General features: G+C 56.4%; 1 protein-coding gene and 1 long non-coding RNA gene across 2 annotated transcripts; one reads left to right on the forward strand and one right to left on the reverse strand.

Moving 5' to 3' along the window:
- Positions 1-1002: 1002 nt before the first annotated feature.
- On the reverse strand, positions 1003-10517 carry SMPD3 (sphingomyelin phosphodiesterase 3). Its single transcript, XM_052656599.1, has 7 exons — positions 9198-10517; positions 4390-4465; positions 4123-4278; positions 3518-3607; positions 3273-3336; positions 1358-1520; positions 1003-1104 (listed from the first exon to the last, which is right to left on the reverse strand). The coding sequence occupies exons 1-7, from the start codon at positions 10515-10517 to the stop codon at positions 1003-1005; spliced, it is 1971 nt and encodes a 656-aa protein (XP_052512559.1).
- A 4002-nt stretch (positions 10518-14519) lies between these two features.
- On the forward strand, positions 14520-16564 carry LOC128064144 (uncharacterized). The gene is made up of 3 exons (XR_008200919.1): positions 14520-14604; positions 15800-15887; positions 16415-16564. It is a non-coding gene; the product is annotated as an uncharacterized LOC128064144 (long non-coding RNA).
- The last annotated feature ends 4808 nt before the right edge of the window (positions 16565-21372 follow it).

Raw genomic sequence — 21372 nt, forward strand, 5'->3', positions numbered from 1 at the left:
ACAGTCACCAAGGGAGGATTGGTCCTGAACCAGAAGGGTGTCCGGAGGGGAGACAGGATCAGGCAGAAAGAGAATGTGTTGGTTCTGACAGAACAGAAGCTACAAATCTTAACCGTTTTCAAAACAAGAAGTCCCCCTCCCCCCTTAAACCTTGAGTGGCCCTTCTTCCTGTTAAAAAAAAGGATGCTCTATCCTTAGAATCCTGTCTATGGCTCCATGGCCCACGTTGGAGCCTCCAAGGGAGGCCACGGGCTCTGCTGTGCCAGGGAAGGGAGCCCCTTTCAGGAAGAACAGCGTTCTCCCTTGTGGCTTGCAGACCCTTTAAGGGTTATTTTTGTTCTTTTTCTGTTTTTCTTTTTAAAATGTAATCGCCCTTGAATGCAAGACCCTGGGAAAGAGCCCGGGCTCGCTGGTAACTGGACACAGCCTTCATGGTCCCTGCTCGTGAGCTGTCCAGGCTGGAGGCGGCGAGCTGGCGGTCCCGTGTCCAGGAATGCTTCTTTGGCTGGTTCTGATTGTGTTTGGAGTTTGGCCTTGGGTGAGGCCCGAGTGAGGGGTCTGTGGCTACGGTGTGGCACGTGGCATGCGGGCAGCGTGCATGCGAGGGTGCAGGCATGCGAGACAACATGGCAGCAGACAGAAATAATGAACCCTGGACGAAGCTTGAAAAGAGATACAAAGAGTACAGAAACCCGGATCTCATACTAACCCACGGGTTATAAACTAGGTTGTGCTGTAGATTTGTAGAAAATCAACGATTTGAAAGAATGGCACTGGTTGGGCAGCCAGGACTCCCCAGGCCGGCCTGACTCCTGTCCATGGCGAGTGCCCAGAGGTGCCGGGCAGCGCTGGTTCCAGCTCACCTAGGACTGGCCGCGGCTCTCCCGGGCCCCTGCCCTCCTCCGCCAGCACCAGCGGTGCTCGCTGGAGGGGACACGGCCAGGGAGGGACTGCGACTCAAGGGCTGGTGGAGGCCCCGCTGCTCGTGGTGACTGGGCTGGTCTATGCCTCGTCGTCCCCTGCAGACACCATCAGTCGCATGGCCACCGGGAGGTGGTCCGTCAGGCCTGACAGCTGGGTGATAAAACTGAATTCTTCCACCTCCTACGGGAGTGGGGAGGGGAGAAAGAAGAAATATCCCTGTTAGACCCAGAGGGCATCCTATAAAGCAGGGGCCTGGCTTGGACCTTCCTGAAGGCAGAGAGTGGGAGTGTCCCTGGGGCCCTCAAAGGCCTCCTGGACTGGCACGTTCCACTTTCAGAGGAGAGCTCGGTGCTGCCAAGGGGTGTAGAGCAAGAATGTCCTGCTACGGGCACAGCCTGGCTGCCCAGCCCAGCCCAGCCCAGCCCAGACTCACGGCCTTCCAGTCCGGGCATAGCCCCTCCTCCCCGTGCAGCATGTAGTCGATGCGCCTGCCGTTGCCTTTCAGAAGCTCTTTGCGTCCCTTCTGGCCTCCCCCGGGGCTCTTGCTGGTAGGGAAGGCGAGGTACTCCCGGCGACCTTCCTCACTCTCCAAGACCCTGCTCACACAGAAGGCAGAGAAAGGCAAGGTGAGCCAGCCCCAGGTCCTGAGGGTGGAGCCACGTTCTGTCCCCAAAGTCAGACCAAACCCCTACATTTAAGATCTGTCTTCTCTGTGAGCCCAGAAAGGGACTGGGGTGGATAGAGACTGGGTCTGAGCCTGTGAGTTCCTGTCTGACTGAGCCACTGCCCCGGAGTGTCCCACGCCCACCTGGGATCAGCAGCACTCATATTCCCTTTCTGAACTAGAACGCTGGCACCACCCAAAACCTGTAACCAAGCTGGGGACAGAACTGCCCACCCCCTCTCCAGGGTAGTGTTGTGCTCTGAGCTAATAGGATCCTGTTTCGGGGGAACTTCATCTTTGCAGTGAACCCCAGAGACCCTTCTCTTCTGAAAGTCCCCAGACCCCCCCATGACTCCCGTTTCAGGTCAGCAGGGGAGCCAGGAAAGCACCCAGGCCCCATCCCAGGACCGGACTCCTGTGTCAGTCTGTCCCCAAGACCTCAGGACACTTTGAGGACCAGGTGTGTTAAGAAAGGAACAAGGTGGAATGCGGCTGTTGCCCCATTTTTCAGAGGAAGGAAACTGATACAGTTGCTGGTCAGAATTCTACAGGGAGGACAGGGCGCTCAGGTGGAACATTACGCCCTGAGTCCAGGTCTCTTCTGACTCCTTGTCTACCTTCTGCTTCCTGCCAAGTTTCCTCCAGAGTCTAAGCACCATTGGGAATGAGCCTTCAAGGGACACCCCATCTCAGAGGGCAGTGTTGGGGCGAGAGGCACAGCCACCAAGAGACACTGCAAAGGCCCACCCGCCCAACTAATGCCTGGACACATGAACAGGGCACCTGGACAGGCTTGGCAGCAAACAAGTTTTTGCAGGGTCTTTATCAGCCTTGAGATATATACACTGATGACACACAGAACATCATTCCATCTCAGAAATGTAATCCATTCCTGTCCTTTGCCTTTGATAATTCTAGCATCAGTGATCTAAGAGTTACTGATAAGTCATTTTTAAATCGTCATCTCATAAAAAGATAATTTTCTCGGCCTGGGATGATGTTTCAAATTTAGTCTATAATCTAATTAATTGGCTCAAATTAGCTTCAAGGAGCCATCGCTGGGGCTCTCGGCTGTCTCGGGCTGTGAATTATAAATTGGCTCTGCTGCTGGCCTCTCAAATGTGTCCTTTTCAGAAGTCTCAGATTGAAGAATACAGTTTGGCTGGGGTGGATCTGTCTCTACTTTGACTGGCTTGTGTTAGCTCTGTGTTTTTATTTGTCTGATTGGTGGCTGCTGCCTGCTGGTCCCCTGCCACAGATGCCATCCCCAGAGCCCTTGGACAGGGATCTCTGCGGTGCCCGGCCTCGCCCTGGGAGGTTATGGTCCTTTTTCCTGTGCCTGAGGCAGGCTGGGGTTCAGAGAAGGCCAGGCTCTGGTAGAATGAGCCCAGACTTGGGGTGCTGGTGTAGGAAAAACCACCTTGAGACCCCAGGCCTCCTCGGGATCCTCTTCTTGGTAAGGACACCCCTGGGGCATGAGGTCCCCACCACAGCCTCTGCCCACCCCAAACTTGCATCCCTGACGCTCTTAACAGGCGTCTCGTCCTGGGGAGCTGTGGGCTCTCATCGGCCCACACAGCCCACCTCGCCACACCTAGTCTGGGTCGGTGCTCATCCCAGACCTGAGAGCCACCTGGGTCTGCCTACCCGCCTGACCATGGCACTGTGGATGCTGGCCACTTACTTTTGCAGATTGTCAGGGGTGCACACTTCCTCATCATAGAGACCGTCCTGGTCCAGCAGAGTTCCTGGGGACAAGGGGGTGAGAGAGGTTACGGTGGGCAGGAGGGGCAAGCCCAGAGCTTCTGCCGGCTGGGCAGCTCAGTGTCCCCCTCCCCACAATGGTGCGGTCTCTTCAGGAAGTCCATGGGGTGTCAGGCCTAAGCAGTGCCCCTCCCGCCCCTGGGCCTGCCCCCAGCCCCAGCTCACCAATTGCCCATGGCTTCTCCTCCCCAGGCCCCAGGCGGCAGGGGTCCTTGTAGCGTGTAAACAGGGAGTGCTGTTGCTCCAGCTTGTCATCTGTGCAGGGAGGGAAGGAATGCTGTGGGGCTCAGGGTGTCTGGCATGCCCTGGAGGACTACCTGCCTCTGGTTCGGGTTTGACCAGAGTCACCAGATCCCTGTCCCTCGGGTAGCTGCTTCTGGGTAGGGTCTGTGTTCCCGGACAGATGGAGCTGTGGTTCATCTGTCACTGGCTTTCTGTGTCCTTGAGAATGCCCCCTCTAACAGCCGTCAGAACTGTGGCTGGTACAAAGTAAGAGCTGAATACAGACCTGGTGAGTATCATGAGCTAACCCCGTTAATCTGGATTTCAGAGGCTCCCTGCCTTCACTGCCAGAGGTTTATTTGCAGGGCATCTCCTGACCTCCAGCAAGGTGGCCTCTAAGCTTTCTAGGCAGAGCAGGGGTTCTTATTCTAGGATTTCTTGAGGGCAGAGAAATCATAGTCTCGCTAAATGTCCCACTTTTGTGCTCCCGAGGAGCAGAGCCCATGCCTCCTCCGTGGTCAACCTTAATGGGGAGGAGCCCGCCTCACCGGAGGAGCAGTTGTCAAAGTTAAAATCTCCGCAGATGATGTCAAACGCCACCAGCTCCTCGGGGTTGGCTGCGCTGGACGAGGAGGTAGATTTTCGGAAATCAGCCAGCCAGTCCTGAAGCATGTTCAGCTGCTCACACCGGATGTCACTGTCCTCTGTGGGGTGGAAGCACAGAGAGGTGATGAGGCTGCTGCCAGGACCCCTGCTAGGCGAATCCTACCCCTCTGAGGATCCCACCCACTGAAGCTCGGGCCCCTGGGCCCTACCTGACAGGGCGTGCAGGTGTGTGCAGGAGATGTACCCGACGATTCTTTGGTCCTGAGGTGTGCTCCCCACCTGCACCTGTGATGGGGAGGAAGTGTTGGTGATGAGACCTAGAGTTACCGTTGCTCTGAGCACAAAGGGACGCTGGTGATGCCCGACCCCAGCCAGGTCTAACCCTCAGAAACCCAGCTCTGTCGACTTCTGGCTAGCCTGGGGCCTGAGAAGAACAGCACATCGCCTGCTTCTAGGAGCTTCTGCTCCAGTGTGGGAGGCAGATGCTTCAAGAAATACCCGCTTTATGGCAGGGTGAATGCCACCAACAGTTCATGCAGCACGTTGTGGGGGAGAGATGCAGAAACCACCACAGACCTCCCCAAACCCCTGCCATCTCCTGACGACCAGAGTGTCCACACAAATGTCCCTCGCTGCCTTGTCCACTCGCGGGGGCTCCTTCCTCCTCTCCTCAGTCACACCCTGGACCTGATGATGTGGAACCTGTTCCTCTGAAGTGTAAGTCAGACTCCCTCTAGGATGTGGCCCAGCCACGTAGCTTAATACCCTCGTCCCCGTGAGAGGCCTTGGACCTTGCTTTCTGTCTTCTCATCCCAGTCTTTGCCTCTCTGACTTCATGAGCAATTATTTTATCTGCTTCTTGGCCATGGTCCCCATTAGTCCCCAGATCTGGGATGACAGCTGTGGTTGGTGTCTCCATGGCACCTGTCATGGCTGACCCCAGGCCCCCCTGTGACCACCACCCCACGCCTAGCCCTTCCTCCACAGGGGCCTCTTCATTCTACTTGCCCAACCCGTCCTTGCCTCTTGTTCTCCTCCACTGGAGACAGAGTCCCTGGCAGGTGGAGTGGGGCTGAGAGCTCCTCACTGACTCCCTGCCCAACCACAGGTGACCCTGGCAGACCGTCTCCACAGGTTGGTGTAATGAAAACGAGCACCTCAATTGTACAGCACAGACAACTTGGCCCCCAGTGGTGAGTGTGGTGCAAGCCTGAGCCCTAGTCAGGCTGTGGTTGGGAGGTGAGGGTTGACAACCCAGCCTCGGGTTCTCAGGCCCTCTGCTGGAGGCTCCATCTTGGGGCATCCTGACCAGAGGCTTCTGATTGGATCCTCACCCTCGTCCTCTCTGGGCTTTCCTCCCTCTGAGTCTCAGGTGTCTTCCCCAAATTTTGCTAATCTATTCTGGCCTGGGTTTTCTGTGACGAGACCCTGAGCCCTGGGAAGTCTCCAGGGAGCGTGACCATAAAGGCCAGTTCTTAGCTGAGGTGTGGCAGAGGCAGGGCAGATGCCCTGGCTTCTACTGAACACAGTTCTGCCTGTCCTCTAGCTGACAGTGGCCGGGACTCGGCACAGGCCCTCTGCTCTGAGAGCCTCGGGAGGCGTCCATCCTATTGCTGAAGTCAGGTTGGCATTCCCCTCCATGAGGACTTTCTCTTTATTAAACACGTTGAGCTTTCCACAGCTCTTCATCTCATTTCCCAGCCTGGCAAGGTGTACATCTTTCATCTTCCAGTGCCCAGGCGGATGGATGTCTGGTTACTTGATAATGGGCCCAGATTTGGGACTGTTGATAAGTTCATATGTTCACCATTCACTTCTTGCCCATAGTCCAAACCCACAGTTCAGCACAGTGGTACCCCTGCCTCTGAATTCCTTGGAAATCACACACCGTTGGTGCCCCTTGTTGCAAAACCAACACAGTTTAAAACCACGGTGCCCCCAAGGGCCACGCAATGGTGCTCTCTGCATCCTCCGGCCAAGAGCCTGTTCCCTTCTCACTAGTAATACTCATGCCCTGCTGCTTCATGGATGCGGCCTTTCTGGAGCCTTGCAACTACGAGGATTACACTAAAGTTAACACTGTCGGGTGGCTGGGGTCATGAGGCTCTGGTGACTGAGGCAGGTTGAAATCTGATCCTCACACCCAGTTCCTCCTGCTGCCCTAAGCTACTCTCTGAGCTGGTGACTGAGCCAAGCTTTTCGGCCGCCAGCCATGTGATGTTCCTAGTGCAGGAGCCCTGTACTTAGCGCTTGGAGTCACCTCCCTGTGCTGAGCCCTGGGCGGGGACAGAGACAAGTGCAGGGAGGCCCTGCTACTGAGGAGATCCCTCCTGGAGGGGAGGCACCCAGCAGAAGGTATGGCAGCCCCCCTACCCCCATCCTCCAGTCAGTCCAAGTTCTGCTTTATTATGTGCTGGGACTTATTGATTCCCCGGCTTGAGTCCTGGGGAGCCACAGAGGCTCGTGTTTCACTTGCAAAAACAAACAATCACTCTGAGAGGCTGTGCCTTTAGTCCAGGTGGGCAGAGACCGTCAACAGAGCAGGACCCAGAACCAGGCTCTTGCTCAGGAGGCAGAAGCTGGTCCAGTCCCTCCTTCCCTTCTCAGGCATCTCAGACCCCCTTCAAGGGTGAGAAGCTCAAGGAGTGAAAGGGGAGGTGAGGATGGGTGGGGAACCCCAGGTCAAGGGAGCAGCCAGGCCCTGCTGGGGCTGGCTCCTGAAATCTCACTTATTTCACTCCTCCACGTGGAGAGAGAGGCACACTGTCGCCCACAGAGATGAGCTGGCTCTGGTGTGCCAGGCACCACCGCTCCGCTCTTGAGTTCTGCCTGACAGGAGAGGTGAGCTGCAAGGCCCTGGGGCCAGGGCTGAGGAACCGGCAAAAGAAAACTGGCTTGTGCTGGAAGCCACCAAGGAAAGTTCCACTGACATAGGGTGACACATGGAGGCCCCTAAGACTGCGGCTGGAGCAGAGCTCAGGGAGGGTGGCAGGTGGAGGCTGGCTTCTCCCCGAGGCATGGGAAGAGGGGGACAAGAGTCAGACCTGACACCAGAAGGATGGTAGATGAGGGAGGACAGTCCCAAATCTCAGAGGAATGGTGGCCTGAGCCATGACATTGCAGCTGGACATACAGGGTGGACCCAGAGGTATCTGGGAAGTGAAATTGGGAGCCTGGGTGGATTCACTGGGCTCAGGGTTAGAGAGTCCCCAGCAAGTCTAGAAATGGGAGCTGCAGAGGCACCCCAGGGCAGGTTCCTGGGGCTGATTGCCCATGGTAACGACTCAGCAGTGAAGAGTGCTGGCTAAGTGGGGTTGTCTGCTCTGGGAGCTGCCAACCCCCAACTCAGGCTGGGAGCTGGGCAGAATGCAGCAGGCCTGGTGCTGCCAGATTTACCAGGGTGGGAAGAGGAGCTGCAAACTGGGCTCTATGTGAAATAGCTTGATTTTTAAATGTTGGCCAACATGAAAAATTTTTTAATGGCAGGAACCAAATTAAACATATCTGCAGACTAGTTTTAGATCCGGGAGGTAGAGGCACAAGTGTTTAAAGGATGAGCAGGTGAGAAGAGGCCCGGAAGGAACAGCCAGAGAGCTAGGGGCTGGGAGGAAATTCCGTGGCAGAGGGGCTGGCCCTGGTGTGCATGATAGTTGGGGTGCTGGCCTGAGGGGAGAGAAGAGGAGGAGGTGGTGTGTGGGCTGGGAGCAGGGTTAAGGGGGACCCTGGCCTTTGAGCCATCTGTAGTAGGGCAGGTGCAAGGGAAAGGGTACATTCTCCCAACCCCCGAACTGACAGCATGCCGCCTCCTTTCCCAGAAAGTTACTTCGGCTGCTGAGACAAAAATACATCTGTGGAATGAAACACTGACGAACCACATACCAGAATGGGGAGGTTGGTCTCCTGTAAGAGGAGTGTCTTCAATTTCAGCATCTCAGGCTATGAATGGAGAGCCGGGGACCCCAGCTCTGCACCTGCTGAGCCACACAAGAGGCCTGAGCACAGGAGTTGGGGGTCTGGGTGCTGGGCTGGGGCCCTGGCAGGCTCTGTGCAGATGATCCGTTTGGGCCTTCACTCCTGGCAGGACCTTGGCTGAAAGGCAGCAGCTTCCTGGACAGGTCAGAGCTGAGGCCTGGGGATGAGCATCCCCACACTGGGCCTCCCCGGTAGCCTCACCAGCCACCTCCATCATGGACCCCTGCTAGCGGAACTGAGAAGTCTCAAGGGGAGTGTGGAGAGAATCCACACCTGAAGCAGTTGCTGCCTCTAGGGGCAGAAACGCCTGTTCTGTAACAGCTGGCCAGATGGGGCTTTAGAAAACTCTGGAGTCACCAAGAGCAGCTTTTGGATAGGGAGCAGAAAGTCGACATGCTGAGCATGTCAGGCTCAGGAGAAGATAATGTATAATGACCAAATTACCATGGTCTAAAAACTCCTGCAATTGCATCCAAATTAGCAGAAATAATTATGATTCACTTTAATTAGTGACTCTGGAAGTGAAGCCTGGAGCTGGTGGGCAGAGTGCCTGGCATGGCAGCTGCATGACAGCCAAGAGGGAGAGGACATCCCAGCCGGGAGGGCTGGTAGCCTGAGGGAGCAGCTTTGGTAACAGCCGGGCCTGAGAACTCTGTCTTCAAGCTGCACCCGCTTGTCTGCAGTGATTCAGAGCAGGGGCTCCCTGCCACCTCCTCTTAGCACCGTCTGCCACCTTCACCACCAGCACCTGAGAAGCTCCCAGGCCTTGTCCCTCCCACATGGCTCCCACCATGTCAGTAGGCTCTACGTTGCCCCCGCTTTACGGACAGGGAAATGGTGGTGCAGAGATTACCCGATCTGGAGCCTTGGCTCCTGTTGGTGCATGATTTCCCTTGTCTCTGAGCCAGGGGCCCCTCGATTTAGCTCCATAAAAGGCCTTGTCTGCCCTTGCCCTCCCAGAGAGTGAGGCCCGCCCCTAACCAGCTGCAGCCCGCCTCCCCCCTACCCTCCAAACTCTGAGGCCTGCTGGTGGAGGCCCCCCTACCTTGAGATACAGCGCTCCCTTTGAGGCTAGGCTGTCAGAGAACCGCCCGTTGGGGTAACAGTGATAGGCCACATCCATGATGGGGTAGCGGCTGGCAAAGAAGAGGCCGCTGTTGAGACACTTGAAGCTGCAGCAGCCGTGGCAGCCGTACACCCCGACGTCGTAGAGGATGTACTCGAAGTAGCCGTGCAGCTGGTCTTTCAACTTGGCGGCTGCCCGCTTGTCAAATACCTCCTGCAGGCACAGGAAGTCCAGGTTGGCAGGGAAGAAAGCTGAGACCTCGTGGTCGAAGGCCTCATCTGGGTGGCGCCTCCTGCGCGCAGCCGCCTTCTTCACCACCGAGGCCTTGTTCGGGAGCTTGCTGTTGGCGCCTGGCTCCCCGCTGCCACCATCAGCCCCGGCCCGGCCCTTCACCAGGGACTCCCTGGAGGCCGAGGGGCTGCCCAGGCTCCCCGAGTCCCCATCTCGCTGACTGTGGTTGGGTGTCTGGCCCCGTGGGCCCCCACCAGCCCCGTTCCTGGCCTGGCCCCCATTGGGGGGATCGACGACTTCGGGGGGCCGACTCCCCTCGTCACCACTGATGCGCACGATGCAGGCATCCTCAAGGTTGCCTCCGTCACCTGGGTCCCCGGAGGCCAGGCCGTTGGCAGCCTCATCACTAGGATGACGCCCGCTGTCACCCTTGTACTCCACAGAGGCCGTCCTCTTGATGCTTCCAGGGACAGCCCGTGGCACACCATCACTGCCCTGCGGTGACACCAGGCTGCTGAAGCTGGCGGCGCTGATGGAGGTGTTGGTGGGAGAGTCGATGTAGATTTTGATCTGGGGTCTACTGGCCCCATTGCGGATTCTCTGCCCAATTTCTTTGGCACGGGCTTGGGTGTTGAACACATTGTTGAGCCTGGCCAGCGAGTCCGGGAGGAGGCAGAGGTTGGCGGTGGCGAAGCAGAAGCTTTTGCCAGGACCTGTACCCTTCCATTCGCTTAGCAGGGCCGCCCCACCCGTGGGGCCCTTGTCCTCCAGATGGGAGTAGATGTAGGGCCGGCGGGCAGACTGCAGTGGGGACCAGAGGAGGAAGCCAAGGAACGCGAAGGGCAGCGAGGCAACCAGGAGGGCCAGGTAGACGGGCGTGAAGAGCACGGTGCAGAGCAGCTGGAGGTAGCAGGGGTCGTCTGCCCGCTGGCGCTTCTCGTAGGTGGTGGGTATGAAGGAGGCCAGGAGCCGGTCCGCCAGCCAGTAGCACGGGAAGATAAGGGCCCAGGACACGGCGTGCAGGGCGGACAGACAGCTGTTGGGAAAGGGGGTCGTGTACAAAACCATCGCAGCTCATTGGGCACCGCGGCCAGCCCTACTACATGGTGTCCCTGGCAGCGAGAGCACTTTCCTGGGTGGGGCGGGTGAGTAGGGGAGCAGCTGGAGGAGGGTCACCTCCTGGTGAGACACAACTCTGGGTGGTCAGAGGTGTGTGCCGGCCAGCCAGTCATGGTTCATTCAGTGGGCCATGCTAGGCCACCGAGGCCTGCTGGAGAACCTGCAAGACAGAAAGTGTGGTTGCTGTTTAGTCACTATGTCATGTCTGATTCTTGGCAACCCTTTGGACTATAGCCCGCCAGGCTCCTCTGTCCATGGGATTTCCTAGACAAGAATACTGGAGTGGGTTGCCATTCTCTTCTCCAGGGATCTCCCTAACCCAGGGATCAAACCCGCGTCTCCTCCATTGGCAAGTGGATTCTTTACCACTGAACCATCAGGAAAGCCCAACACAGAAAGTGAGGGGCTTTTATTCATCTTTAGTGGGGTAGATCAGATGCTGGGCCATTGCCCCGCTTGCCCTGTTCCTGCCTTCTCTGACCCCAGCAGGACTACTCCGAGGACCAGGCTGGAGCCAGCAGACTCACATGGGGGTGTTTGGGGCCAGAAGGCAGCCTGGCACTCTTTGCCTTTGTAAACACAGGCAAAAGTGTTTGTTGGTTCTCTTGGAGGAAACTGACTAATGATGTGACTGCCTCTAGTTCATGGTGGTTGTTTTTTTGTTTTGGCTATGCCTTGTGGCTTGCAGGATCTTAGTTCCCCGACGGGATCAAACCTGGATCTCAGGCATTGGAAGTTCAGAGTCCTAACCACTGGACTGCCAGGTAATTCCCTAGGTGACCATTTTGACCTTGTGACCTAATTGCTTAGAAATTGGCCCAGGATTTGAGCACAGGCTGTGGGTGTGCAGAACGCTGGCCTGGAGCAGCCTGAAGCCCATTGGGAGCCAGGGGTGTGTTTAAAACAGACGAGGGGTGAGCCTGAGTCAGGAGCTGTCACCAGGTGCCCACTGGATCAGGATGGTGAGGGAACAAACTGCAGAGAAAAGGGGCTAGAGGGTTCTGGGGCAGAGGGCAGTGTGGCTGGCAGGACCCCTGAGAGGAGGGCCCCCCATAACCAGGCTCTCACTGTGCCCCAGCCTGCAGCATCAGACCCTCTGCCTTACCATTCCTGCCGAAACCCCTGCCTGATGGGGAGCCAAGCACACAGCATGGCTCTTCCCAAGCTCCAGAATGCTCAGAGTCACCCAGTTACAGGGGACCCTGATGGTCCGGTGACTTCCCCCTTAAGTCCCTGAGATAAGCCCCAGGGCCCAACTGAGGCCCAGAACTGCCAGAGAAAGTCCACTGCAGCCTATATGGGAGCTGCCATGGGTTTTAGAACTGGCCCAGGGCCCCGCCTGGGAGAGGCCACAGGTGCATTCATTGTGCTAAACGTAGAATCAATAAAGACAAGATTCTGGAGTGTTTACCCAGCCTCCAGGGACCCAGGGTGATCATTCTGCTGTGCAGCTGGTACAAACATAACCCAGAGTTTCCACGGCCAGATCAGCTGGGGAACTCATTTCCTGTTCATCATCTCACTGGCCCAGCCGGGCTGCTGCCGTGGCCCTTTGGGGGTCTGTGTGCCCGATGCCATCCATCCTGGCCCCATGCCCTCTCTTCCTCCTGCCTTCTTGGCTCACCTCAGCTGGGAGTTGGATGTCATCTGGACTCTGCCCTCTCTCTCAGTTCCCACATCCCATCAGTCTCCGCTGCCCACCCAAGTCCCTGCAGAGCCCCCTGCTGCTCCAGGACTGCATCACATGCCACCCACATTTTCGGCCTCTTCCCCATCAGGCCATCGTCCACAGGATGGCTGGAGGGACTCTGATCTGATCAGGTTGCAGACACCTCAGCCTGACAGAAGCCTCACTCAGGCCCTGTTGGGCACTGCATCTCCCCAGCCAGGCCCACCCCTATCTGCGGCCCCAGCCCTCTTCGTATTCGCCTCCCAGCCTCCAGATGTGATTTCTTGCCCATGCCTGGCTGTTTCCGCTGCCCGTCATCTAGTTCATCTCCTGTCTTCTAAGACTCGGCTTCAAGATCACCTCCTCAGGTCCTTCTGTCCCCCCAGCCGGGTGGCTCCGTTACCTCCACTGGGGGCTCCCGTGCCCCCTGTGCATGGCCTGTTCTCTGCAGTTCTAGATCATAACTGTGCATGAGATGAGATTGCCACCTTGCAGAACTGGGGGCTCCTTGAGAGACAGAGCCGCACTGAGGGCGCCGGGGCCCCTGAAGCTGTGCCAGCAGGAGCTCAGGAAATGGGTGAGTAAATGCAGGTCAACCTGCCTTGCGGTCTAAGGAGGGGGAGTTTCTGTCACCCACTTGCTGTCCTGCAGCCACCGTCTGACATGAGGGTGAGGCGCTCTCCCCAGAACAGAGCTTCATGTCGAAAGATAAACTTAAGCTGGTTCTATAGAATGCGTTTCACAAAGATCTTTACTTCCTTTAGAGAAAATCCCTTTGAAGCAAACACTGGAAGGTTACATTTCAAAGTGGGTTTGTCTATCCAAACCACAGCCATCTGACTAGGAGCCCCTCACTCAGGTGTGAGCAACGGGGCTCCCTGTGGTGAGGCCAGAGAGCTGGCCTCAGTGTACCGAGTGCCCCCCACCCTCCAGCCCCTGCCATACCCCCACCCCCTGCCAGCTGCTGTGGGGCCTGGAGCCTCGGACTCGGCCAGTGGCTTTCACCACCTCCCCAACATCCAGCCCAAATCCTGGCCTCTGTAGGCCAGACCCCGGGTTGGGGGATGTCCTCACCCTGATGACCTCAGCTATTTCAGGGGTTCTGTGAACTTGGGCCAGACTGGTGGGCTTAGAGCCCCAAGACCAACTTTGTAACGACAGTGGTTGAAATTGGAGGGTTTGCTGCAAGACTGCTGATCCTCTGTGCCGTGATCTCCTCCAACCCCCTAGCAGAACAGTGTTACCTCTGTGGCTCAGGCTTGGAGGGGCTGGTGGCCCAGGGAGGCCACACCTGCCATCTGACACACTCACTTGTTCTTTATTTAAATCCCAGCAGTTTCATGTGAGTTTAACCTGGAGTTGGTTGACAGCCCACTTACATGCCCATGTAGCCTGATGGGTTTGCCCCTGCCACCTCTGGTGCACAGTGTGTACACAGACTGGCACACATCACTGTGTGGAGTCTGCCAACTTCAGGCTGGCTGGAGCGAGAGCTACAGGAGAGGACATAGCCCAGAGGAAGAGCCTGCAGGCCCTGTTCCTATGGCTGGGGAGGGTGTGGGTTGTCCAGAGATGCCCCAGCTGCCAGCAGCACCTGTGGTTGGTACCAAGGTGCTGAGGGTAAGGGTCCAGGCCAGACACCTGGGGACCCCAGGACGTTGCCCCAGTGTCACAGAGCAGGCCTCCTCCCCCGTCTCCCTCCCCTCTTTCCTCCTGTGTAGCCTGAGGTCATCAGCCCGACCCAACCAACACCATCTTCCCCTGAGCACCGCCCCATCTGGTACCATCAGTCTCAGACCGCAAGCCCCAGACCCACAGTCTGCACAGTAGTCAGTGGAGCTTTGGAAACAATCTGATTATGTTCTCCCAGTGGTGGTCTCATTGTCTTGGGGGACAAAGTCCAGTCTCCCAGTCTCTGTCTAGGGGTCCTCTATGCCCCTGCCCTCCCTGGCCAGGTAAATGCAGCCTCACTTCAGAAAAGAATTCCTGAGAGAAATTGTTTAGCCTTCTGTTCTGTGTGGCTCATCCCCAACACTGGCTGGGACAGGGCTATTGGGTGGGGGGTGGGTGTCCCCCTGCAGCTTCCTTGGGTCCTCCTCCTGCTGTGGCCCCAGGAACCCTTTTGGGCAAGTTCCCTCCCCAGCCTTGCTTGAGTGGTAGGTGTGACCTTTCTGCCTCCCCTGGATTGGTCATAGGAATGTGTTTTGTCCCCATTCAGGCATCGATGAGCTGGCAGCCCAGAGAACTACGGTGCTTCTCCAAGATGGGGTAGATCCAAGCACCCCACCCTTCACGGCTCCCCTGGGTCCCGTCTAAGAACGCTCCCACCTCCCCCTCCCACAGTGTCCGGAACGGAGGGGACCTCAGGTGCTGCCCCCTGCCCTGTGGCTGCTCGCAGTCCCTGCCTCCAGGCACGAGAGCTGCTGACACAGTTGACACAGAAGGGATTGCCACCAATGGAGCCAGTTCCTAAAGCTTTGTGGTTAATTATTTTGTCTCAGTGAAATGAAAGGAGGGTAAACAAACAACAACACATTAATTAGTCTGATCTACACTTTCCCCACCAAAGAGAAGAGCGAAGTTAAACACTGGAGGCTGGCAGCTTCTCAGGGAGCCGGAGAGTCCTCGGCAGGCTGGAGGGCAGGATGGCGGGGCACGGGTATCCAGCCTGTGCCCCCGGCCCAACCCAGCCAGAGTTCTTTCTCTCAGGGAGAATACCCGTCCCTCCTCCCTGCCCAGGTCTCTGCTTCTGTGTCCTGGGGTTGGCACCTCTGCCAAGCAAAGTCTACTGTGGCCATTTCTGATGGAGTTGATGGGTCCCTTAAAGGCTCTGTATGCTGAGCTGTGGCCATCCAAGCCCCCGGCAGGGTTGCTTTTTTGAGGTTTCTGTTTTAAAGCCAACAGTCACTCTCAGGCTTATCCCTATTGTGAATCCTGGTGTGTGGCTTCCAGGGTAGCTTGGGATGACCTCTTCCCTAAAATTAGTGTTTCCAGAACTCACCTGGTGTTCCAGACACCCTCAGGTCCTCATAGTCACTTCTGAGCTCTGGGCTCAGGAAGGGGTCTACACAGCGCCCAAAGGAGGGCTCCCAGGACTCAAAGACTCTGTTCTAGAAGCAGAGACCCCCTGACTCGCTTCCTCACCCCTGGCTGCATTGCTCAATTTTCAGCGTGGGCTCAAGGGTCAGGCTGACCTGATTGAAATCCTGGCACTGGAATCAGGCTCTGTCTCATCGTGGGAGTAACGATACCTGCCTCCCAGGACCATCCTGAGGATTAGAGGGGTCACGTGGCTACAGGGCCGACCCTGCTTCCCTCCTACCTTCCCCTGCTCTTTGTAGGATCTCCCTGACCACCCTTCCCCTGACGCTGTTCCCTGTGTGCCCTGTTTGCTCTCCACGACCTATGAACTCAGTGGAGTTTGCAGACAAGACAAGCTGGTTCTATGTGCTGTTCTGTGGGAAGCCTGAACTCACCTGCTGAACTTGTAGGCCCCGCACTGACCTGCAGTGCCTTCAGATCCTCAGAGGTGGCCTTCACTAACTTGTTCCTCCCACCACAGCGAGGAATGGACTGGGTCTGATTGTGACAAGGAGACTGGGCTGTGGAACCAGGATGGACAAAGGAGCAGAGAACTCCACAGTTTGCAGGTAAGAGAGGAAGAGGTGAGTGGGCAGTACCTGGGAGGTCACAGGCCCAGCCACTCCCAGGCAGGCAACGCCTGGGCCATTGACTATCAGCAGCTGCTCCTGCAGGTGACTGATGCTCTGCGGTGATGTGTCACCATGGAGACCCCTGGTTGCTAACCTGTGACTTGCAGCCACCACGGCATGAGGAACGGGGCCTCAGACTGCTCAGAGGCCTGAGCTCCATCAAAGTCACTGTGCTCAGGGCTCTGGGGCTGACTGATCTGCCATCCCCCTGGGGAGGGCATCTTCAGGAATAGGGCCTGGTCCTGTTTGGGTGAAGATGCAGGGAATAGGGGGGTAGAGAGACAGGTCCCCAACAGCCCTTGTGGGCCAGCCGCAGTGGACAGCTCTGGCGCTGGCACCGAGATGCTAGCCCACTTCCAGCTTCCTGGAAAATGGACCTAGCATGTGTGCTGGCCCCCACCGTGAGCTGCACAGAGGCCCACAGGGTCCAGGAGTGCTGACTTTGAATTACATTTCTCCTGCAGTGCGAAAGTGAGTAAGCCAGATCAGTCCTGCTGGTGAAGGCAAGCCCTGCCTCCTCTGAGGAAGCCCACGCCATCTTCCAGGATCTCTAAGCCTTGCTCTGGGAACTTCTGGGGATTCAGTGAGGGTCAGGTGTTGCCCACGTAGGGCTAGTCTGGACCCAGGCCCTTGCTCACTTCCATCTGGTCCTCATGCCTGCTGAGCGCTCTTCCTGGCAGCAAGGCTGAGAGTACTGGAGCAGTGGGATCTCCTCGTATCCTCATCATGTCCACAGGCTCATGTCTAGCAGGAGCTGGGCCAAGCCCCAGGTTTCCTCAAGGAAGGTGGAGAAGACTGCTCCAATACAATTATCAGAATGTGCTCGCCTAGCTGGCAGCGCTGAGATCGGGGCGGCCCATTTCTGCCTGGATGCCTGCTGGGAGGGGTTGGCATGGCAACATGAGCTCTGAGCTGCTGAAACTTGGAGTCAGCTCGTGGCTGGGAGGACACAAAGAACGACGGAAGAGGATGCCTTTCCGAGTGAAGCAGGTCAGACAAATCTGGGCTAATCCCTGCAAACCAAGTCCCAGAAGCAGAACTGGGGACTGGGGTCCAGTGTCCACACATGTGCTTAGCAACGCCTTCTGCTGACACAGCGGTGCCAGGTAGACGTCTGTTCACCTCTCCAGAGCCAGAGTCCCTGCCTCCCCTTGCTGTGGCCTTCCCCAGCCTCTCTGCCCCTCCTACACTCGCCCTCCCTTGTAAACCCCCATCTGCCCATCTCATCAGGCACATGCCAGTTTGCACATCAGCCCCCACCAGCCTGAGAGCTCCTCGTGGAGTCTCAAGCACCAGCACAGGCCCAGATCTTAGCCGGCTCCAGCTCTCTGGCTGTGACAGACCCACTTTTGTCTGCCCTGCAGCCATCTGGGTGGGGGGCAGTGAGCCCTACCAGGCCACTCAGCACCACAACCTCTTGACCCCCAACTACATGGTCACATAACCCTAGCTCTTTCTGGACCCCTCAGGCAAGAGGCCTGCATTTTCTCTGAGATGGAAGCACTAAGAGCCTGAAGCTTCCAGAGCCTTCCTGGAGAGTGAATCCAATTTGGAGGAAAATAGACCTTAGGGCTGCAGAATGAGGCTGAGTCCTGGTGACACCTTTGAGCTTCAGTTTCCCTGTGCCTGAGACTAACACAGCCCCCAGAATTTCTAATTAATGGGTTGGCAAAATACCCTTTTCTTCTCTCTAGACAGTTTCAGTTGGGTTTCTGCCACTAAAAGGATCTGGTCTAATATCAACCTTCTACTTGATCTTTTTAAAACTTAATTCTCATCATTTCCCTTCCTGTGCAAACCTCCTGTGGTTCCCCCTGGCCTGCCTGCTGGGCAAAGGGGGAGTCTCTCTCCTGAGTCCCTGAAGGCCTGGCAAGACCTGGCATCTGTGGTTTGTGCCCCATGAGTATCCCTCAAGAGACAGCCATGCACAGACTTTGTTGTCAGCTGTGCCAGGTTCAAGTCCTGCTGCCGGTACTGGATAGGGTGCTTGCCTGACTCTGAGCTGCAGTTTCCTCATCCGTTAAGCACACATAGTAACATCTCAGAGTAGTTGGAGATGACAGATGGGCAGCACTTAGCACAGTGCCTCACACATCTCTAGTACAGTACTAGTCAGCCATCCATTTCTGTGGTTCCTCAGTTCTCCATATCCATGGATGTGGAACCTGCAGTCACAGAGAGCTGACCTTAAGGGACTTGAGCATCTGTGGACTTTGGCATCTGTGGGAGGTCCTGGAACCAGTCCCCTGTGGATACTGAGGGAAGACTGTAATATTTTATTACTGTGGTGATGGTGGTCTCAGTCATGTCTGACTTTGCAACCCCAGGGACTGTAGCCCACCAGGCTCCTCTGTCCATGGGATTTCCCAGGCAAGAATACTGGAGTGGGTTACCATTTCCTTCTCCAGGGAATCTTCCCGACCCAGGGATCAAATCTGAGTCTCCTGCATTGCAGGCAGATTCTTTACCAACTGAGCCACCAGGGAAGCCCATTTTATTACTACTACTACTGTTAATTTCCTTGTTGCAATGGCCCTGAAGGGGAACCTTCAGAGTTTCCTCCTTGTGTGGTCAGTTGCTTGACAGAAAGGATGCCCTGCTCTCCCATGTGAGGGGCAGGGATGGTGCAGGGGATGCCAGGGCCTCCATCTCCGGGCAGGACTATCTGTTGTGGGCTGCTTGTGCAAGCCCAAGTTACAGGCCTCTGCAGAAGCCAGATGCAGGTAGAGGGGTGATAAAATTTTCAAAAAGAAACTTTCCAGGGGAGCTATTAATGCGTCATGTGGTTTCTGAGAATAGGAACAGGCTGCAAGCAGCTCTGTGGCACTCCTTCAATCAGTCAGCCTCGGCATTTCCATGTCAGAGCTCAGAAAGCCCAGATAAAGCCAATTTCTGCATGACTGGAAAGCAAATCTTAAGGAGGTTGGAGGTAGATGCACCGGGGTGCCCCATACCACCTAGTGTTTAAAATTGTGGTACATCTGGGTTCAAGACCTTGTGCTGCAAGGTCATAGGGCAGTTGCCCTGGGATTGTGGGCTCCATCGTGGGAAGGGGCTGAGTTTGAAGATCTGGCCACCCAGCCCTCTATGGCCTGCCATTCCAGATTCATCTATTGGTAACTGAAAAGGGGGCCATTAAGGAGAAGGCTGGATGATGGCTGATATCTAAATCCACACCTGAGCCATCCTGAGTGGCATCTTCTCTTTTCCCATTTACCCTTGTCTTAGCCTCAAGCATCTGTCTGCAGCCAGATCTGTCTGCCTAGAGTCTGCTGAGGGCTGGATCTCATATGTGCCCACCAGTCCTGTGCCCTCATGGTGGCTGAGCCTGGGGTAGCCGTGTTGGTGGGTGAGGGCTTCCTGCACGATGAATATCAGCTCTGAGATTGCCCCGTTCACAGGGTCTGCTCCACTTGGCTTTGGCTGGACAGGACTGGAGCAAGCAGTTGTGACTACTGGAGAGAGCACATGCGAACAGCCAAGCATCTGGATGGGCCTGGGCCTCTTATTTCAAGAGCTCTGAGCCTGCTCTGTGCTGAGGTCTGCGCCTGAGCCTCACCTGGCAAGTGGCCGGAAGCTGGGGATCCTGGAACTCTCCAGCAGGTCACGTCACCTGCCTCAGGTGAACCCTGGGGTATCTGCTGCCTGACTGACTGAGTACCAGCCCCCAACCAGCTCCCTGCTCCCCAGCACCACCTCCACTCTCAGGAGAGGCCCTCCTCAGGGACCAGCACTAGGAGGAACCTCGCTTTCTCTCAGGCTCTGCTGTTGAGGCTTCCGTCCCAGCGAAGTCCCTGCTTCCCTGACACAAGAGCTGATGTTAATGGTTCCTGAGCTGAACAAGGCTGGGAACACACTTCACTTAAGAACAAGTGACAGCATACTTTCTGTGGGAGTAGAGCTTTAAATACAAGTCCACAAAAATGGCAGGATTTATGCAGACTCAGTGTTCAGCTGCATTTCAAGTACAGCGCTTCCTCCTGGAATGGATTGGCTCGCTGAGCAGCATGCAGACATTTCAAGGCAGCAGAGAACACAGATGAAGACAATACACCTCCCTGACACGGCAGGGACTTGCTAAAATTCTTCTGAAGGGAATCACTTCATACTTAACCTCAAGTTTTCTATGCAGAGAACATTTAACAAACTGAATTGTAGAGAGGAGAATTCATGCAAAGATTAAAAAGCAAATCAGTGCGGATGAGTAAATAAAATTAGGCATCAGTGTCTCACCAGCCTTCCAGTATAGCCCTGGGCAGCTGGGCCCGAGGGCTGAGTTTCTGGGCTGAGACTGGACCTCACTCACCGCTGAGAGCTGAGGCCCTGGTCCTGGGCCTCTTCAGAGACCTTGGACCCTTGGTCACTGCCCCTGTCAGGTCCTCCCTCTGCTCAGGGTACCACAGGAGGCTTTGGCTCTGAGAGAACCAACCAGAAGACCTCCTGAAGGAGGATGACCCAGCTCGGGCTGAACCATGGACTACTTGCTTAGGGAGGTCTCTGACCTGCCTGTGGGGCTGTCCTGGGCCTGCTCCAGAAGATATAATGGGAGGGGATTCCGGGCTGCTGTCTGCTACCCCAGGGAGTGGGACTTAGAGCTTCATTTGAATAAGGCTGTGAATTAGTATTTGTCCACAGCGAAGACCAACAGGGAAGCTGTCTTGGGGGTCTGTAGCCCCCCATTCCCCTCTATTTGCTGCCACCAAACCTGCTTCCAAGGGTCTTCTGAGCCTCTGGGTTCCAATGAACCCCTGCTTCTCGGTAGTGGTGCCCTGTCTACACCTGCTGCTGAGTCATACACTTCGGAAAAGGGAGAAAAGAACTCTTGGCTGGAGACCCCATGTACCCAGCTGGCTGGTGTAGACGTGCTAGTGCAGACAGTGACTGACTTAAAAGGATAAGCACTCTGTGAAGATCTGGGTAGGCTTTGCTTCCCTTTAGCCTGTATCCTGCCTGCAAGCCTAGGACAGGACTCTTGCCTTACTTCCTCTGGGCCTACTTTGTGGGCGACAGGCAAGACTGCATCTCCTGGTCCCCTTGCAGTTGGCTGGGATCAAGTGACTAGGTCTGCCCCACAAGCTGTGAGTGAAGGCGATGGGTGTCTCAGAGGGGCCAGAGTACTGCACAGCAGGTGTGCCAGCTTGGTCCCAGGGCCCACACTGGACCTGCAGGGGATCGAAAGAGGGAGCTTGGAGATGAAGCCAGCAGCTTGGTGGGGTCAGAGCCCAGGGATCAGGCGCTGTCAGGTCTTGCTGGCTGATGGTGCCTGCCAGGGCTGGAGGGGCAGGAGCAGGGGCAGGGCAGCAACTGTCAAGGCGGGAGGCTGGGGGTGCTTGGCTTCCATCCCTGTGAGTCAGAGGCAGCACCCTTACTGCTTGGGGTATTTCACTCTGCCCCAGAATTCCTGGGGGCAGAGCCTTACTTT

This window comes from Budorcas taxicolor, chromosome 18 (genome assembly GCF_023091745.1).
Source record: "Budorcas taxicolor isolate Tak-1 chromosome 18, Takin1.1, whole genome shotgun sequence".
Classification (NCBI taxonomy): domain Eukaryota; kingdom Metazoa; phylum Chordata; class Mammalia; order Artiodactyla; family Bovidae; genus Budorcas; species Budorcas taxicolor.

Coding starts and splice junctions, on each gene's coding strand:
- SMPD3 (XM_052656599.1), bottom strand. CDS start 10,517: ATGGTTTTGTACACGACCCCCTTTCCCAACAGCTGTCTGTCCGCCCTG. Junction 4,466..9,197: donor AGGGAGCGCTGTATCTCAAG/GTAGGGGGGCCT, acceptor TCCCCATCACAG/GTGCAGGTGGGGAGCACACC. Junction 3,608..4,122: donor CTTTGACAACTGCTCCTCCG/GTGAGGCGGGCT, acceptor CTCCCTGCACAG/ATGACAAGCTGGAGCAACAG.